This window comes from Macrotis lagotis, chromosome X (assembly GCF_037893015.1).
Source record: "Macrotis lagotis isolate mMagLag1 chromosome X, bilby.v1.9.chrom.fasta, whole genome shotgun sequence".
Classification (NCBI taxonomy): Eukaryota; Metazoa; Chordata; class Mammalia; order Peramelemorphia; family Peramelidae; genus Macrotis; species Macrotis lagotis.
The window spans coordinates 176258194-176279079 of record NC_133666.1 but is presented as its reverse complement, the minus strand read 5'-3'; the positions used below and the strand labels follow the sequence as shown (position 1 = coordinate 176279079).

At 34.6% G+C, this 20886-nt stretch overlaps 1 protein-coding gene across 1 annotated transcript in view; it reads left to right on the top strand.

The window, feature by feature from the left end:
• LOC141501354 (protein FAM240B-like) overlaps positions 1–19365 on the top strand; it is a 40487-nt gene extending 21122 nt beyond the window's left edge. The window contains exons 2-3 of the mRNA XM_074205255.1: positions 4561–4706; positions 18717–19365. Of these exons, the coding sequence (XP_074061356.1) occupies positions 4564–4706; positions 18717–18807 (234 nt within the window). The 5' untranslated portion in view covers positions 4561–4563 and the 3' untranslated portion in view covers positions 18808–19365. The remainder of the gene's footprint in view (positions 1–4560; positions 4707–18716) is intronic.
• Positions 19366–20886: the final 1521 nt, after the last annotated feature.

Genomic DNA, 20886 nt, shown 5'->3' with positions numbered 1-20886 from the left:
AGACTTTTCTTATTTTAATGTGTTGGGGTATTGAGAAAAAAAAAAGAAATATATAAATTTGTATGGTTTTATAAGTGAATATTTGGTCCATGAGATGCCAAGATTTTTATGGGGTTTTTTTTAAGATTTTTTTTTGCAAAGCAAATGGGGTTAAGTGGCTTGCTCAAGGCAACACAGCTAGGTAATTATTAAGTGTCTGAGGTCGGATTTGAACTCAGGTACTCCTGACTCCAGGACTGGTGCGCTATCCACTGCACCACCTAGCTGCCCCTCCAAGATTTTTATAGTAGCTCCTACTTCACTAACCTAGACCAATCTTCTCATTTTACAGACCCAGTAAATTGAGTCCCAGACAGAGTAAGTGATTTGCCCAAAAGTTACACTGACAAAAAGTAGAAAAGTTGGATTTAAATCTAGGAACTCTACCTCCAAAGCTAATGTTTTTTCCCCCTCTAAAATCATGCAGTCTCTTGACTATAACATCAGACTTTTTGCCTATAGCATTAAGTCTAATGAATGAAGGTGGTTGAGCATTCTTCCACCTAGTAGATCTTTGAAAATGGGACAGCTGTTCAGAGTTGTGATAAGAACACATTTTGCCTGGACTTGTTGTGATCTATGGAGATCCCTGAAAGCCCAGATGGTCCCCACTCTATGACTGTAAAGTGCTAATTGGCCATGGTTATATCTCAGGCACAGCTGTTTTCCCATTATCCTCCTTCCATGTGACTTAAATTCTGATGAAAGAACTGAGCAAGTCATGCACTTTCAAGCTGATCTGACTTCTTTGGGAAAAAAAGAACCATATTTACATGATGCTTTTAGCTTTTCAAAATAGTTTCCTCATAGCAATTCTATGAAGCAGGTGGAACCTTTGAGGTAGGTTATGACATTTTTCTTCTCCTAGCAATTGCAGTAAGAGCAAATCATTAACTTTAGGTTTTCCCATCAAAATCTTGAAGGGTGGAAATAGGTCTCTTTGATTGTCCCTCACTAGTCTTATTTTGATATTTTCTTAAAAGTGCATTTCTAAAGTTGCCATCGATTCTGCAGTTTATCTTTCTTTTTGAGGATACGGAGATGGCCATCAATAATACATTAAAACAAACCAAAGGAAGGAGTCTGGCTTTTCATCCTAATTCAAAATATAATTTCCTTAGAAAAGTATTTAGAATTGTTCATAGTATTGCTGCTGAAGTAGAAATTAACCAGCTGGTCTCAACATTTATCAGACCTGGTTAAATTATGAAGCTTTGCAGGAAAGGTCTCTTTCAAACATTGAAGAAATCACAATTGACAACTTTTGTTGGAGTTGTATGGAACCATGTATTAAATGAGAATTTATTAATGAGTAGATCATTATGCTAAATGCTAGGGATACAAAGACAACTAATGAAAAATAGTCTTCAAAAGAGCTTATATTCTTGTTGATGACAGATTTCATCTAACAAATGTGATTAAAATTGACATTGGTCTATTAATATTAATAAGATAATGTGATAATTATTAATAGTAATGACCATCATCTCCATTCACAAGGGGCCCCATGGACCTCCTTTTTCTATCTTGAGGAAGTCTGGCAACAGATAGATTATAGTCAGGCTTTTTTCTCATTCTCTCTAGCTTGGTATTAACTGAACCAGAATTTTAGAGAAAATCTTTATAATAAAGCTTAGATGTGGCTTATTTCTACTGTCTTCTTTAAATAAATACTTATTTAATCCACTAGAAGTGATTAGCAGGATCCCTTTTTAGAAAAGAAATGCATTGTACAACATAGTATCAGGTATAGAATAATAATTTATGTTCTCTTCCAACAAAGAAATGATTAAAACACAAATGATTTACAAGCATGATGTTTGTTCTTAATTTTCAAAGAAGTCCATGACATCAAGGGAGGTGATGTCATCACAAGCACATAAATTGGATTAGATTGAGGGGTGCTGTACTAAGTCACCAGCCTCACTTTCTCCTCCAAAGCCATCTGGGTCCAGTGGTCAGATATGAATCAAGACAACTGGAGCCCTGGATTCGAGACAATCAGGGTTAAGTGACTTACCCAAGGTCACACAGCTAGTAAGTGTCATGTGTCTGAGGTTGGATTCAAATTCCAGTCCTATTGACTCTAAGGCCAGTGCTCTATCGACTGCGCCACCTAGCTGCCCCTATATATTAGCAAATACTTAAAACATGAAAGAGTGACCATCATCTTTCTCGGGAACTAAAAGTAATGCTGCTAGATAGTTTAATAGATATTTTACTTTTGTCCCAACCTGTACTGTCTGAACAACTCATAAATCCAGATTTCCTAGCAAGTCAGAACATTATTTGGACTTTGCTCTATGGTGCTCTTCTCTAAAAAATGCTGCAGTTGGCAAATAACACTCTACTTTCAAACTCCAAAACTTACAAGTTCATGAGTTAGTCACTAAAGTTAGAAAATTGATCTTATAATGGTTGTTCTTTATCTGTGCCCTGGGAAAGAACACAAAGAAAAGGCACCCAGAGTCCTGAGGTCCAACGGCATGCTTACATAAGCCAATACATGTTCTAAATGACATAGATATCTAAATACCAACATTATTGAGGATGAAGGAGGGAAGAGAAACCTCTTCTCCCACCCCTTTCTGGAAGTCTGAGAGAGAAACTATCTGAAACTAAAATGAGATGCATTCGTCAAGGGAAGGGAAAGGAAGTTGTTTCTCCTAAGCTCCATTTCCAACCTTCTAAGTACTTCTAGATCAGTTGTGCTCTTCAATACAATTCTGCAGTCTCTGGGACCAAAGGAACTACTACCTCAACCCAAAGGGCAAGTCCTTCAGTGCTGAGGGGAGTTCATGAGAGTTTTTGTGCCATTTGAGTTGCTCTAATATAATGGATTACCTTGTGATAGATGTCCAGGATATTGGTTCAAATACATGAATATGCACCTTCAGTGAAATTCATCATTTGAACAAATTCCCAGAACTCTTTTTGCATGTGATCTAGTTCTAAACATTGAGCATAATGAGAGACTGGAATAATTCTTATAGTCTATGACCTAATTAAGACAGATAATTCTGAGGGACAGATGAAAAGTAAGAAAATGTTCTCATCTTGACAAGCATAAGATAGTACCCCAAGTTCCTGGTTGTAACTTCTACTCTGTTCCTTTTCCTTTTGTAGAGCTAACTCAATAGCAATCCTGACCTGGATATTTCTAGAATTGGTATTTACCTTGTGAGCTTGTGTGTCCTGGAGTTAGGAATTTAACTACATAGAAACAGAGATTAGAGATGTTAAATAATTATAGATTTCACAACATATAAAGCAAAAGGAAAAGCTATTTTAGTGAAGGAAGGAAGTGGAAAATATAATGGCATTCCATGTCCAGTTGAGGGGCAGTGCTGGAAAGAATAAATTCCACTAAAAACCCTCTCCAAAGATATGGAATTTCAGAAGCTTCTCGAATGATGAAGAGAGTATGTTGGGAAAATTGGGAAATAACTGGGAAAGTTAGTATTACCACAAAAGATGTAGTTTACTTAAAGTATGAAGGAGAGGGTGATTAGAGGAAGACATATAGCAAATATGTTAAAAAAAATAGGAAGAAACATGAAAAATACAGAAATTCAAGAGGTTCTATGGGGAATTTTGAAAACAGAGGGTGAAGATCCTTGGGCACTATTGTGAGGATCTAAAAGGATAAGAGTGATGTGACCAATATGATGGATATAGAAAACAGCTTTGGCAAGTACAGAAGCCTGATTGGAAGAAAGCCAATCTCTTAAAAAGAGACATCTGGTTACTCTAAATGTTTTCCCATGTTATCAGCCTGTGAAAGAGTAGCCATCAGTCTACTCTGCATTTCCCCTAATAACACTGATTCTTGCAATAATAAAGCAAAGGAATAGAAAGAAGACATAGAATATATTAAATTTCATTTGGACATACTGATTTTATTTGGACCTCAGACCTATGGAGCCTATACTTGTTTTTAATGCATTTAACTCTTCCTAGTCTTATAAATATGCCATTACCCCACTTATTGTGTGCACACATTGCTTCTTCCAAATATAATTGATAAGATATTCTAAAACTGAAAAGGGATGTATTTCTGTAAAAGTTTCTATTTTTCTCAAATAATAAAGCACTTCAAAGTAAAATCTTCCTTCTAAACTTCATTACATTTATTTGTTAAATATAAAGAATTTCCTAATAGAAAATAATTTAGTTTAATTTTTAAAAAATTCATCTCTTCCAATAAAACAAGAGAACATCTCACTTCTAGTCATTTCTATAACTCATTCTTTCTAGAATAGGCTCTGTCCAACTATCAGAAGCAAACCAATTTAGTGTCTTATTGTCATTTATTCTTCTTGATTCAATAATGGATTATATGATGCTCTGAAGGTGGTTTTTTCTGCATAAAACAAGCATACCTCCTTCCCATGAGAGACAAAAAAACAACTTGTACTGCCTCTTTCAGACAAACCACATTTCCCATGACAGGAAAGGGTGGAGGTTGAATCTACTAAAACAATTGTACTGTGATAGTTTGGTTTTCTTTTATTTTTTCAGGAAATGAATAATCAGTATATAAGAAGAGAGGTTTTCTGCTGTGAAACCTGTCATGATCTTAAAAGCTTCTGGGAAAAAGAAATTGGCAAACAAACATGCTATCGGGAATTGGAAGAAGATCGTCAGGGAAGAAGTGCCCTGACAAAGTATGTGGTTTCCTTCTTTTTTAATATGAGTTTTTGTTGATGCTAGTTGGTCCTAGTGTCCTTCTCTTCCACCCTCCTGTACAGTTGTCCAATATTAAGAAAATATTAATTTTCTGAAGAGAAATAATCAGTACAGATGAATCTAGTGGGGAAAAAGTATGAAAACACCTTGGACTTCCCAGCACACTAAGGAGTAGGTTGAAGGATTTCATTTCTTTTAATTTGAGTCCTGTTTGCTCTTTACAATTTTGTCATATTAACTTTTGATTTTTTGGTGTGTGGTCCCCATAGCTTTCCATTTACATAGTTATTAATTATTCTGTGTATCATTTTCTGGGCTCCCCTTAACTTCACTCTTCATTAGTAAGTGGGGATCTTTTCCTCCTCTGTCATCATTGCACACATCATTTCTTACAGCTCAGTAATATTCTATGACATTCATTTCCACAATGTTTATTCATGTCTCAAACAATGGACATTTACTTTGTTTCTAATTCTTTATTATCAGAAAAAGTGCTGCTATAATTATTTTGGTGTACAAGGGGATTTTCTTCTTATTGATGTCTTCATTGAGTTATAAGTCCAATCATGAAATCTCTAGTTTAAAGGCTATGGACATTTTAGTCCTTATTCACATAATGTTAAAATGCTTTCCAAATTGGTTCCATCATTTGACAGCTACACCAACAATATTATATATATATATATATATATATATATATATATATATATAAACACATATATATGCATACACACACACACACACACACACACACACACACACACACACACACACATATATATATATATCCTTCCTCAACTATCCCACCATTGAATTTTTTAGTTTTTGCCATCTTTGTCAATTTGCAGAATATAAAGTGAAAACTCGCAATTGTTTTGATTTTCCTTTTCTGTTATAAGTGATTTGGGACAGTCTTTCACATGGCAGTGAATATTTTACATTTCTTCATTTGAGAACTGTTTTATTTAGCATCTATTGACCATTTATATATTGGGAACCTATATATATATGATATAAAAGATATAATAAATATATAATATATATGTGTATTATAAATGTGTATGTATAGATACATATATGTACATGCATACTTTATATATATATATATATCTTTAATAAACTAAACTTTTATCAGAGAAATTTGTTATAAAGAATTTTTTCCCATTTGATCACTTCCTTTCTTATCCTAGGTCCAAAATTTTCTCAATACAGTTTCATCAATAACCAAACAATCAATAAACATTTATTAAGAGCCCACTAAACATTTATTAATGTCAGACAATATGCTAAGAGTTGGGGATACAAAAAGAGGGAAATAACAATTCTTGACCTCAATAAACTTATCACATACAAACAAAGCAAGCTATATACAGAATAAAGAGGAAATAGTTAACAGAAGAAAGGAAAGCACTGAAATTAGGAGTGGTTGAGAAAAACTTTTTGAGGAAGGTGATATGAGAAAGAGAACATTTCAGGGGGCAGCTGGGTGGTGCATTGGATGGAGCACCGGCTCTGGAGTCAGGAGTATCTGAATTCAAATCTGCCTCAGACACTTAATAATTGCCTAGCTGTGTGGCCTGGGACAAGCCACTTAACTCTATTGCCTTGCAAAAAATCTAAAAAATAAAAAATATAATAAGAGAACATTTCAGGCATGAGGGACAGTCAGAGAAAATGTCTAGAATCAAGAGATGAAGTAGGTCAGCTAGATGGTGAAGTGGATAGAACACTAGCCTGTTCTACACCTATGTCTTTCCTTCCAAATCACTGTCTAGCCATAGCATTTAAATGGATGTGGCTCATTATATGTTCCTATTAAGCCTAGTCTCTGTGACTATTTTCCAGTCTGTTTCTCTCTATGATTTAAAGACTACATATCAGTTCAATGGATATTCCCTATTAAGTTCAAAGTCTCTGGGACTATTTTTCCAGTCTCAATTTCTCTCTGTGATTCAAAGACTACATTTCAGCTTAAGTAGGTGAACCCTGTCATTTCTGAGCTATTAAATCTGTGATCTCCTCGACTATTGTGACTTTGAAGCTATGATCAGTAAGGAGCCAACACAGGCCCCATATATAGTTTAAAATACAGACAGGATCAGTTTCTTTCCCTATTGCCTCATCTAGTCTTTTAATACACATAAGAACACTATTACTACTTGACTTTCTAATCACTAAGATTAGCATTTGGTAACCTTGAGGTGAACATAATGAGAGCCATAACTGATTCACATTTCTTTTATATTCCATTGGAACTTGGACTGAAAACATTAAATTGCTCACATAAATTTGTCTCAGGGTGGTTCTTGTCCTTTGTTTTTGAAGAAGATCCAAATGATATCACTATGTTAAAAGACAAGTTAAAGTCTGACTATGCTTGATCAGACCAATACAGAATGCTCTTCCATTATGTGGGGCACAAATCGACCAAGGAACACCTAGGGTGGGTTCTCTAAGCTTGCACATCTCTTGTTTCTGTTGAGCAGCTTCAATTCTGCCTCGTTCATAGAACAGAGCACCCTCTCTGATGAGGGCATACCATGCTAGGCAATACTATGCCAATGTCTCCCATGCCCTACAATCAATTCCAAAGTTTTTTAAAGAGACCTTCTGAGTGTTCTAGTAAAGCTTTTTCTGACTTCCCTTCCTCCTCTCCTTTGTTGTCTACTCTCCCCCAACCATGAGTACTAGCCCTGTATGAGTTCTCCATAAAATAGTCTTTTCAGCAAACATAAGTTGACATTCTAACAATGTGATTGGCTCATTGTATTTGCACTCTCTAGAGTAACATTTGAATGCTTGGCAGTTTTGCTCAAGAAAGGACCCCAGGGGTTTGGTATTGTACCCTGCCAAGTGGTTCAGGTTATAGATTTTTGGTCTCTAGTTAAGTGGGAGAGTGGATAGAGGGCTAGGCTGAAACCAGGAAGACCTAAATTCAAATCTGATCTCAGACACTTCCTAACTGGGTGACTTTGGACAAGTCATTTAATCTGTTTGCCTCAGTTTCTTCAACTTTAAAAAGGGGGTGATAAAATGAGAGATACTAATTATAAATTACCTGGAATTATGATTGATACATTTTTGTTTCCTTTCTTCCTTCCAGAACAGGAAAAAAAACAGCAATATTCTATTTTAAATTTTGGAGGATAAAATTGCTTTCTAACTCAAGAATTGTTGAGTCACAGTATAATAATTAATCAACCGACTGATCAACAAGTCAAGGCAACAAGTATTTATTAAGCATTTATCACATGCACAGTATAGTGTTGAGGATACAAAGAAAGACAAACCCAATCCCTGCCCTTCAGGAGGTCAGGGGAAACATGTAAACAACTATGTTGCATGACATGTGTCCCATCACACAAACATTCTACTTTCCTGTCTTGCACTAATGTTGCTGAAATAAAATATGCTTTGGTAAATTAGATTCTGAGAACCAAAAGAGAAGATGAAAGAAACAAGACGACAGATGAAGTGATAAGGGGTTAAAAAGCAGAGTCTAAAGAACAAGTGGACAATGAGTTCAATAGAAATAATATCAACATGGAAAGGCAGCAAAACTATGGCCAAATATAACTGTCAATATTAGTACCATAATGCTAGAGTTAAAGGCCATTTTCTGATCTTTGTCAGTCAAGAACAAACCCTGAAAAAGTCATTTGGTTTGGAAAACAATCTAAACCAAACTGATATTTCCTTTAAGCTAAATATTTGCTCTTCCAAAAAAAATCCATTCAAATATGTGCCTTTTCCAAAAGGATTGTTTTTTTTTTATATATATGATGAGCTTATATTCTAAAGACTTTCATAAGCCAGTAGGCCCCTGTCACGGAAAATTTTTGATGACTATTTCTTCCCTCCATATCCATACTACATTTACACTTAATCCTTGATTTCCAAATAAATGTACCCTCTAACTGTCCACAAAGAAAAAGATGTCAAATTTACCTCCTATAATGTTTGTCTTTCATTTTCAAAGAAGACCATGATATCAGGAAAGTGATGCTATGACAAGCATGTGAACTGAATTTGAGTGAAAAGTACTGTGCTAAGTCACCAGCCTCACTTTCTCCTCCAGAACCATCTAGGTCCAGATATACATCAGGATGAGTGGAGATGGCCCTGGATGAGAGGCAATCAGGGTTAAGTGACTTGCCCAAGGTTACATAGCTAGTAAGTGGCAAGTGAGACTAGATTTGAGCTCTGATCCTACTGGCTCCATGACCAGTCCTCATCAACAAGCAACACTGTAAAACTCCCTTGTGTAGGCTGAAGCAAATTAAAATGCCATTTGAAATGTTTAACAAAATGAATAAAAATTCAATGCAGCATAGATAATATTAATCTATGGATTTTGGAAATATAAGCTCACAGGGCTCCATTCTGATTTAGTTTAACAACTCTGCACAAGGGAAGAGAAACTGGGAAATCTACCTGACTGCTGTCCAGCAATGTCTCCTTCGATTGTTATCCCTTCCATAGCTCCCCATCATGGTTTTGATATAAGGAATTAAATGGAAACTTGGGGGAGGATTTTCCAAATGACACATATGACTCAGATCATATAACCAAATACTTAACCCAAATTTTACAATAAAAAACCTGCTAAAAGAAAAAGAAAAGGGGTGGCTAGGTGGTGCAGTGGATAAAGCACTGGCCCTGGAGTCAGGAGTACCTGGGTTCAAATCCGGTCTCAGACACTTAATAACCACCTAGCCATATGGCCTTGGGCAAGCCACTTAACCCCATTGCCTTGCAAAAACCTAAAAAAAAATTCAGAATTCTTCTCTGATAAGAAGGGAGAACCAAAAAATTTTGCACTGATTTTCCAGATCATGGGCTCCATGTTCCTAATCTATGCAATGTGGAAAGGATAACTGTATTTTTCTCCACCCTTTGTAAATGTTGTCAAAGAGACATTCTGGAATCATTGAATCTGTTCTTTAGCCAGTTAGCAAAGGAGTCTATTGAGTACCCCCTTCCTACCCAAATGTTAAGAAAATCTTGGGGTTTTCTTAGTAACTTCCAGTGACTCTAATGCCTTGCTGATAATGTAACAAAACAACCAGTGTTCACATCTGTTACTTTCCCCCTCAGCTTGGGCTAACACAGCAATATATTCCATCAAAAACTAGAGAGAATAAAAACAAAATGAAAACAAGACTTTTATCACACAGCCACTAATTAGCACACATCTACTGGCTCATTGTCTAAATGAAATTAAGCAAAGTCTAAACTCAGTTTAGCAGTCCTGCATTCTACAGGCTACAGAGATTCACAGCTGTCAGGTGCATCATTACAACCACACTCTTAAGGAAAGGCAGAGCCAGTGAGAATTCTGCCAGGCCCATAAAAAAATAACCATTTGATCACAATAATATTAATTAGCATAAGCTTGCTGGCCCATTGTCTGAATGAAATTGGTCTAGGCCTAAAGCAAATCATTAAACAAGTAGTGTAAATTAATAGCACACAGAAAAATAGATTTAGAGCTGTAAGTCATCAGTCATTTGTTCAAAATCCTTTCTTTTTAACACAAGGAAACTGAGGCTTAGAAAGCTCAATTACTCTAACTCCAAATCCAGAATATTTTCCACTGTGTCACACAGCAGTTTAAGCAAAGTTAGGTGAGTATATGAGATCAAAACTCAGCAAGAAATCAATATTTCAATCCATGTCTTTTCTATCTTTTTAAAGTAAGAAGGCTAGATTTTTGCTGTTCATTCATGTATGACTCTATGGACTATAGTATGTTAGACCCTTCTGTGTTTGACTTTGTCTTGAAGTCTGTCCAAGTTCATGTTCACTATTTCCATGACACTATCTATCCATCTCATCCCCTGCCAACCCCTTTTCCTTTTGCCTTCAATTTTTCCCAACATCAGGCTCTTTTCCAATGAGTCCTATACTTCAGCTTCAGTAATTGACCTTCCAGTGTATGGTCTGAATTAATTTCCTTAAGTATTGGCTGATTTGACCTCTTTGCTCTCTAAGAGACTTTCAAAAGCCTTCTCCAATATCACAATTTGAAAGCATTGATTCTGAGGCACTCAGCTCTCCTTTTAATTCAATTTTCACAACCAAGCATTGCAACTGGAAAACTACAAGTTTGAGTATATGTATCTTTGTGGGCAAGTTGATATCTCTGCTTATTAATATGTTGCCCTTTCTGTTTTTTTAGTATGCTTTCCAGATTTGTCATAGCTTTCCTTCTAAGGAGGAAGTGTCTTTTAATTCTATAGTATCACGTGCCACTTGCAGTGATCTTTGAGCCCACGAATATAAAATCTGACACTGCTTTCATATCTTCTCTCTCTCTATTTGCCAGGAAGTGATGGGATCAGTTGCTAAGAACTTACGTTTTTTAATGTTAACCTTCAAATAAGCTTTTATATTCTCTTTTTTCACTCTCTATTACGAGGCTTCTTAATTTTTTATTTACTTTTAGCCATAAGAAAGTGCATATCTCAGACTGTTGATATACTTTTAAAAGGCTAGTTAATTTTACTATATCAACTTTTCACTGGAAACCCTAAGATTCTCCTTAAAAATTTCATTTTAAGGGGGACCTCAGCTGTTGATTTAAATGTTAATATTAATCTATTTAAGAGTAACAGACATAGATTTAAGGTTTTATTGATGCTTTTAATTATTTTTTAAAATCTCTATAACAATTATATTATTCCCAGAATCTTCTCTTGTAACAAAGAGAAAGACATGTCAAACAAATCAACACATAAATCCTGTCTAATAGGGTATACAGCATTCTGTATTCATAGTTCACAATCTATAAAGAAGAGGGAGATTGTTTTCATAATCATTATTTAGGAATAAAGATCCTACATTACTATTCTGAATTCTAGATGGCCTTTTTTCTTTTACTTTTTTTTTTTAATCTTTGAGTATCATCTTGTGATTCTGCTTTCTAAACTCATAGAGTGAGTTTTAGCCAACAACACTATATATCATAATGGATATAAGACTTAGGTTCAAAACCTAATTCTTCTGCTTTCTGTACAAGTTGGGCAAGTCTCTTAAGTTCTCTGAGCCTACTATTATTTTATGTAAAATGAGCATTTAACTAGATAACTATAAGGAGACTTGCAATTTTTGAACTTATAGTTGAGGGTGTTTTTACTAGGATTTTTTTGGTGGTAGGGTACAAATTTGTGAATTCAAAAATGTAGGAAAAACAATCTCACCCTGTTGATGGAATTATTATAAAAATATTATAAAATTACCTGGAACCCTAAAAGGTAAAATGATGACAAAACCAGTAGGGTTCAGAGGCAGGATTTGAAAACCAAGTATTCTGACTCTAAGACAGACCTGCTTCCCTCTAACATGCTACCACTCGAGCTAAATATAAACATGGATGATTAATTCATAGAATCCAAACACCATGCTGAATAGGTCAAAACATCAATATCTATTTAATTAGCTTTTTCTATGACCACAGAATCCATCTCTCTCTCCAACCAATATCCAGACAAGCCTACCCTGATAGATATCAATTAATTAATCAATAACACTTATTAAGTGCATACAATATGTGATGACTACAAAGATGATACTATTTGATGTCAATATTAAAACATGACAGCTCAGAAATGTCAGAAATGAGCTTTGAGCTTAGGCTAGCAACTCCATAAATACAATTGTCCAGGTAACCCTCAAACTTAATAAGGACAGTTTGTGCACAAAATTGTTCAACAGACTAAATCCAATCCAAATCAAAGCTAAAACAAGAAAAAGCAAACATGTTGCCTCTTTTATTCATCAGAATATTCTTTACTGGTTGCAAGGGGAAAATCTAAAAGTACTCTCAGAACTTGGAAGGATTCACTGAAATTTTGGGTTATCTTCACAGTATGTCCATTCCTTGCATTATTTTGACTTTCATGATCAAAGTAAGATTTAGTAAAGTATATATGAAGGAGTGTACCTACCAGCTCAGTGAACTTCAAAGACTGATGGAAGCATTAAATGAAGGAAGAAACCCAGCAGGTGGCAGTAGGCAGTCTGAATAATCATAAACCAGATTAATAAGTAATTTAAGGAGTCCATAGTATTTGATGAATCTAAACTGTTTATCTCTAAATCACATTGGTAAGTGGGGATCAAGACTGCAGTGAACTATTTATTAAAGCATCTATCTACCCATCTCTTTTATTAACTATTTAACATGTATAAACTGTGTTAATATTTATCAGGTTTTTCTTTTTTTAAATATGTCACTATTGAAGTTTTTAAGATTTATGCCCCAACCCTATTTCCCCATAAGTCCTTTGCTTTTTATTGTGCAGTTCTGCATAGTAGAACTAACTATACAGTTTTCCCTTCCACATAGTGGGAGTTAGAAGTACTCTAGAAAATATGTGTAAATTTTTTTATCTTCTTTTCATACCAGAGAAGAATTCTGAATTATTATAGCATTAAAAGATAAAATATGTGGATATTACACAATAATATATATATATATATATATGTTTTGTGCATTTCTAAGTGTCTAAACTTTTTTCTGTGTCATCTGGTGACCTTTGCATATTGTCTGCAGTATCTGCAAAACTCCCAAAAAGTTTCCATTTGATTTCTTCTTATTTTGTAAGGCAAATAGGGTTAAGTGGCTTGCCCAAGGCCACACAGCTAGGTAATTATTAAATGTCTGAGACCAGAATTGAACTCAGGTACTCCTGACTCCAGGGCTGGTGCTCTATCCACTGCACCACAAAGCTGCCCCTACCATTTGATTGAGCTCAAGATATGGAGAAACTGCTATGGGAAAAGTCTAGATGAGGAAGAGAAAACTGTGCTTCTTAGAGGCTTATTAGAAACTCAATTGTAATTTTCATGACCTAGGCTCAAACTGGGAGTGGTCAACAATCCATTTTCCTCAGTTTAATAAAGAGGGCAGGAGAACTTCAAATTTAGGAGGAAAAGGAATAAAGCAAAAAGAGTGAAGTTTAAAAAGACTGGTGTGGTGGTTCTTTTCCATGCCTCTGTCATGTTCCACTCTGCTTCTTCCATGATTCTCTCCTAAACTACAGCTGCTATAACCTGGAGATAACATCTGCTATTACAAATTTTTCTGTGAAACTTTTGCTTTTGCTTCTGCTTCAGCTATCATCTGCAAGGTTCCTTTTTCATCCAAAAGAATGTTAGCAGTTTTTTTGTGAGATTATCTTAGGTCAATATTCCTGGGGATAATACATTTTCACCTCTTTTATAGGGCAAGTTCTCAGGTACAAGTAATCCACACAAAATTATCTCTCAAGTAGCTGTCAAATCTCTTTTGTTTATTCATTCATTTGTTTATCTATCTCTAATAATTTATTCAATCATTTATTTGTTAACATTCATTTGTTTAGCTAGTCATTTTCTTGTTTGTTTATGCACCTCTCTGTATGTATATTTGCATGTATATTTATTTGTTTCTTGATTCATATTTTACTTTTTTCACCATTTTTAACTCAATATTCATTGGGAAGTTAAGTCCTAGTTTCTACTTGAATTAACTAAGTCACTTAACCTGAAACAACATTACCCCACAGTAAGCACTGGATCATAAACATTAGCTTTAATAATGCCAAAAGAGGCACTTGAAAACCCTGCAAGGGGAAGAGAAGAATAGACTTTTGCTCTGCATTCCTACCACTTTAGCAGAGAACCCTATTCCATTATAATAAATAGTGAATGTGCAAAACATGAAGAGGTAGAACCACTTAACAAAGGAAAGACCCTCATCTAGGCACTTTAAGATCATAGATAGAAAAGGGGCATTGGTCACACACTTGGAGTAGATTCAAACTACTAAGATGTGTAGTTATTTTAGCAATCAGTTTTCAACATCAAAATTGAAAAAAAATAAAATTTAATAACGATGGAAATATAATAGATATTAAAATAGTATTCTGAAAATCAGAAAATAGCACGTATATATATATATATATATATATCATTGAATAAGAATGTTTAAAATAGAGCTCTCTGCCTGCAAAATCCAATTCTACATTTATAAAGGAACTTGATGGTTCAACAATAGAACAGTGGGCCTGAAGTTAGGAATACCTGAGTTCAAATCTGACTTCATAATCCTGGTCAGGTCTCTTTATTTCTGTCTGCCTCAGTTTTCTCAAATGTAAAAAGGGGATAATAATATCACCTACCTCCATGCTTTGTTATAAGGATTAAATTAGATAATATTTGAAAAGTAATAGGAACTTAAATGCATACTTCTGTCCTTCTGCACATCCATAAATCAATCTCATTTGTTATGCAATTGTACAATCCTAAATTTATTCCCTAAAAACATGATGCTAAGTGAAAGATTATAGTAAGCTAGTTCTACGGGAAAACATTATAATTCGGTCATAGGTTAAAGACATTATGTGAAAAAGATCAAGGATTTTGATGAACTCTGACATCAATATGAGTCAATAATAGGACATAGCAGGCAAAAATAGTTCTTATTACCTAAAATAGAAAATGATCAATTGTTTTTGCTTTACTCTGCCTCAGGTGAACAAACAGCTGTATTTAGTAGCAAAATGACCAATAATGTTCTTCCTGAAATATGGTATTTCCAAAAAGAAATATGCCCAGAGTATGTCCAAAAGAGAATGTGAGAAGTCTCAATGGGATTTCATTAGAGGATTGGTTCTACTGAAGTCAATTCATGAAGCATTTAAAAAGAGTTTCTTCATGTAAGGCATTGGGGTAGGTGAGAAGGATATAAGGGACAGAGACAAAACAATCTCTCCCTCAATGAATTTACATTATACTGAGAGATTACTCAAATAGCACAGATAAGTAAATTTAAAATACAGAAAAAGTAGATATCAATTAATTTCAGAATTGGGTTCCAGAGAATCCTAACAACCAGAAAGAAAGCGGTCAGAGAGAAGAGGCTTAAAGGAACCTACATTACTTAAAGAGGTGGAGGTAATCAAACAAAAAATATTCCAAAGTACTGATTATTAGAGAAATGCACATTAAAGCACCTCTGAGCTTCTACTTCCTATTCCTCAACTTGGTAGAATTGGCAAAAAAAAAAAAAGGAAAATAACATATTGGAGATTTTACAAGAAAACAGGCACTTTAATGCATGGTTGATAGAGCTATGAATTGGACTAGCTATTCTAGAAAATGATGTGGAACTACTATGCCCAAAACATTCTAAACTGTTGTTTTTATCATTTGACCCAGCATTACCACTCCTAGGTCTATACCTCAAAGAGATGAAAGAAAAAGAAAAAGGACTCATAAGTATAAAAATATTTATAGCAGTTCTTTTCGTGGTGGCAAAAAACCACCTATCAACTGGATGAATGGCTGACCTAATTGTCATACATGAATGTATTATAATACCAATGTTCTGTAAGAAGTCATAAAAGTAACAATTTCAGAGAAAACTGGGGAAAATTCATTTGAATTGATGAAGAGTGAAGTGAAGGAGAACAATTTATACAATGACAACATTGTAAAGATGAACAATTTTATTTTTTTGGCAAGGCAATGGGGTTAAGTGACTTGTCCGAGGTCACACAACTAGGTAATTAAGTGTCTGAGGTCGAATTTGAACTCAGGCCCTCCTGATTCTAGGGCTGGTGCTCTGTGCCACCTAGCTGCCCCAACAATTTTAAAAAAGTTTAAGTCTCATCAATACTTTGACTTATCACTGTTCCAGAAAACTAATGATGATACTTACTCTCCACTAACTAATGGAAAGATAAGGAATTTGGGGTACATAATGAAACAATTTTTTTTGATATGATCAAGGGGAGAATTTGTTTTACTTTGTTATGTATATATATATATATATATATATATATATTTGATATAAGGACTTCTTTTTTCCTAATGGGGGAATGGTGGTATGGGATGAAGCAAAATTACACCTTTCTTTGTTGAAAAAAATTATAATTAAAAAAACACTAGGTAGCAACAGTTGAGAAGTACCTAAACAAATTTTTGTACATAAATAAAAGTAATATTAATACATCATAAAAATAATGACTATGGGATAGTCAGAGAGACATGAGAAGACTTATTTAAACAAATACAGCATGAAGTAAATAGAACCAGGAAGATATTATCCAATGTGTACAGCAATATAAAGAGAAAGGACAACAACCAAAAAAGAAACAGAAAGTGATGTAACTAGAATGATTAAGTTTGTCCTTGGAGAAGAAACAAGAAAACACCATTATCTCCTTTGTAGAGGTAGGGGTCTTGGGTGTATGGTAGTGAATATGCCACCAGACTCAAATGATATGTTGGTTAGCTTTGTTCAATTTCTTTTTTTCTTTCTTTTTGTTCAGTTTTCAGAATTTTTAAACCACTCATACCCTTTGACTCAAGCATTATATTGCAAGGCTTGCTAGATTGAACAAGAGATTTATTCAGAAATGAAATTAATGCAAAAAGCTACCAAAGAAATAAAAAAGCTCTTAAAAAGAGGAGGTGAGGAAGGATATTTATTCTCAAACTGAATAGATTTATGGCATGCATTATAGCTGCCTTTCAAAGTATTTGAAGGAGTCTTCATATTGAAGGTGGGTGCAACTTTTTCTGATTGCCCTCAGGAGGCAGAAGCAGAAGAAAAAGGTAGAAGCTGGAGAGAAGTAGATTTAATTCAATGCAACCAAAAATCTCTTAATGATTTCAACCCTCCCAAAGTGGAATGGGCTTTTCCAGGAGGCAGTGGATTTCTCCTTTTATTAAATTTCTTTATTCTGTATTAACAAGATTACTTTTTTTCAGGATTGCATGTAAAAGATTTGTGTTCAAGTTGAATTGAGGAAGATAGTAGGTAACCTGTGAGGTTCCTTCCAATTCATAACAGACAAGTTTAATCAAAAAAGAAGAAAACAAGTAAGAGAGGAATTTAGTGGAGACTATCAAAAACAATATCATGGAAAATTTTAGATCAGTATAAGCATACAAATCTATAGAAAATAAATTCCTATGTAAAAATAATCATTTCCTTAATGATAATTCTCCAAAGGGCACATATTTTCTTCTGAAAATAAGTAGGAAATGGTGTCAATACATCCTCTAGATCCAGTTGGATCCCACCTTGAAATGGAGTCCTACAGACGAGAGAGAGAGAGAGAGAGAGAGAGAGAGAGAGAGAGAGAGAGAGAGAGAACAAAGAGAACAGGAATAAGAACACTATTGGAAGCTTCTCTTCCCTCTAAAAGGATAGCCATTCTAACTAAATAAGCTCACTTTTCCTTGTATTTTTTTTTCTTGCTAGCTACTCCCATGTGAATGTTAGGGACTATATCTTCTATTCTCCATTCAAAGTTTTATAAGATCTGAAGGTCAGAGTAAATATCTTCCTTTCTCTTTCCAAAGGTCAATTCAGTTTTGAATTAAGGGGGTCTTGCTCTCTGTATAATAGAAAACCACCTCCTCAATCTGACCTATTGGGAACTTTTCTTTTCTCAGGAACCAAATTACAGTGGTGATAGTGAGGAATCATTTTTATAACCCTTCATATCCCCTTCCACTAAAATTCCATACACTTAGAAGGTAACTTGGTGTCAGATATTAATGGTATTGCCAAGGATGACTGCACAGACAGGCTTCTAACAGTTTCAGAATCGTCAGATAAGGGTATTTGACAAAAGCCTTTTAAGAAGTGAAAACTCTAATCTATTGCTTGCCTGCTCTTTAAAATGAGCAAACTTTAATTTTATTTTTACCACACCAAATTTGGATAAAAACAGCTTTTAAATGACATTTTTCCAAAAATATTTTCCCGATCATCATTCTTCTCTCTTAGCTCCCCCAATTACTTGTCCCCTTAGATCATGAATGTTTAAAAGTACATCAACAAGAAAGTAATCCAAATTGTTTATACCATGGTGTCTAAGTCAATATATGAACCCCATGATAAAGTCAAGCATGTTTCAAGAGGACTTTTCTGGACCCAGAGATATCAAGATAAATCACTGACTATATGATTTGTTTCCTTTTCTTAGGCTCAGAGATGAATGGAAGCAGATGCTGGAAAAAAGGTTGAAAATGCTGGACAATCCTGATGAAAGTGAAAAGCCCACCAATGCCAACTGAAAGTTTCCTGTATTTGAGAGAATAAGGAATCAAAGTCACTTTTCTTGGGGAATCCAATGCAAATACCTGAATTACTTTGATTTACTAAATGGAATGAATTCTATTTGTTTTCCCATTTGTGAGGGGATTAAAATGTAAAACGTATTCTAGTGTTAATGGAAGCTATTAGCCAACCCAATATTCTGTATATACATAACCTCAAATCTATCAAAGAGCTCTAGTTTTAACTAATGTAAGCAGTGCTCTGGATTAGCACCATATAAAAGTTTCAAGCATCTAGACACAAGAAGTCATCTCCATATAATTTTCACCTCATTTTAAAATCAAAATCCTTTATATTTCAGGAACACTTTGGTGCCAGTCTTAATGGTGACATCTATACCAATAGATCATAATTCTGTTTTACCATTTCTCCTGGATATTTAGATTCTTGAAATTATATTTCTTCCTTTCATTTTTTGCTTTGTTTGGTGAGTATAGGAAGGTACCTAACACACAAACTATTATAAATTCATTAAAAATGTGTCTGGGAAATGAACTAATCTAATTTCCTTTTCTCTTTTTGTTTTGGCTCTAATTCTAAGAAAAAATATATAAAGTGGTTGGGGATATGCTTTCACAATATGGCCCTGGAAAAGTTGAAGTAGTTTTCAGTCACTGTGAATTAGCACAAAATCTACAAACCATTCAAATCACCACCATTCAAATCTATGGCTCACAAGATCCCTCCTCCACATGTATACTTTTACTAGCAAAAACTTAGGCCACACTAGAGTTTAAAAAAACTATTTAATCAAATATAATGGTTAACAAAATGAAAACAAAAGATCACATACCTATTGATACACTTGGCCTGCATTCACCCATGCATTTACCAGTGGGGAATGTGGTACACATATGCAGTGCTCATAAATAATCAAGGAAAACACACAAAGAAGCAATATGGTCAGGGTACATTGATGAATAGCAAGTGCATTAGGAAGTCCTATGACTATGGCACTCTTGCAGCTACAAATTCTTTGGCTAAAAAGGGCATCCCTCTGAACCTAGAGTCATCTGGTGGTATCATCACAGTGTTTTCCATTACTCAATATTGAGGGGGTTTTTGTTTTTTTTAGGGTCTTTTTTTTTGCAAAGCAATGGGGTTAAGTGGCTTGTCCAAGGCCACACAGCTAGGTGATTATTAAGTGTCTGAGGCTGTACTTGAACTCAGGTACTCCTGACTCCAGGGCCAGTTCTCTATCCATTGTGCCACCTAGCTGCCCCTCAATATTGAGTTTCAACATTTTCTTGTCTCTATTTGGAACTGGTATTTCCTTATAGTCTTCCCTTATTATTTCTGTCATTCTTGTGGTGACCAAGCTTTTCTCTGCTACTATCTGCTGGGGTTCATTTATTGCAGTTTTTTGCTGTTCTCTCAGGCCATCCACTAAGGTACAGTGTATAGAAAGTCTTTCCTTATAAAATTAGTCTAATAGTACAGTGTCTTATAGTACACAAGCAAGGTTATAAGCTACAGAACTAACAAAATCAAACAGAATGTCTCAAGTTAATAATATCTATTCTTTTTGAAAAGAGTTCTAGAGACCTCTACCCTAATGTGTAGTTTCTGCATCAAGTAGGTACTATTATGGGGCAATTCACTAGTCAATAATTATAATAAATCCCCATCCATAACCTTTCTTCTTGACTCATTACCTTAATTAATCCCAGACTTTAAGGCAGTCAAAAAATGTGTTCTGATATTTCCTCATAAATTAATAAACATACACAATTTTCTCTCATAAATTATTCCATTAGCTCTGAGATCTCATCATATTTCATAAAATAAACCTGATAAACCTTTCATAAATTTTTTTCTCTTTTTCTAAACCCCACAACCTATTCTTATAGATTTAAGTAAACACCCTGACCATACACTGTACTAACATTGCAACAAACAATATAGTATTGAATATTTCAGCAATGAATCAAGTGAGAAAGATCATAGCTAGAGTTTCCTCTAATCATCAATGGAAACTGTTGACTTCTCAGTCCTGGAAATATAGTTCCTATCATTCAGATCTCTCAGGATACCAA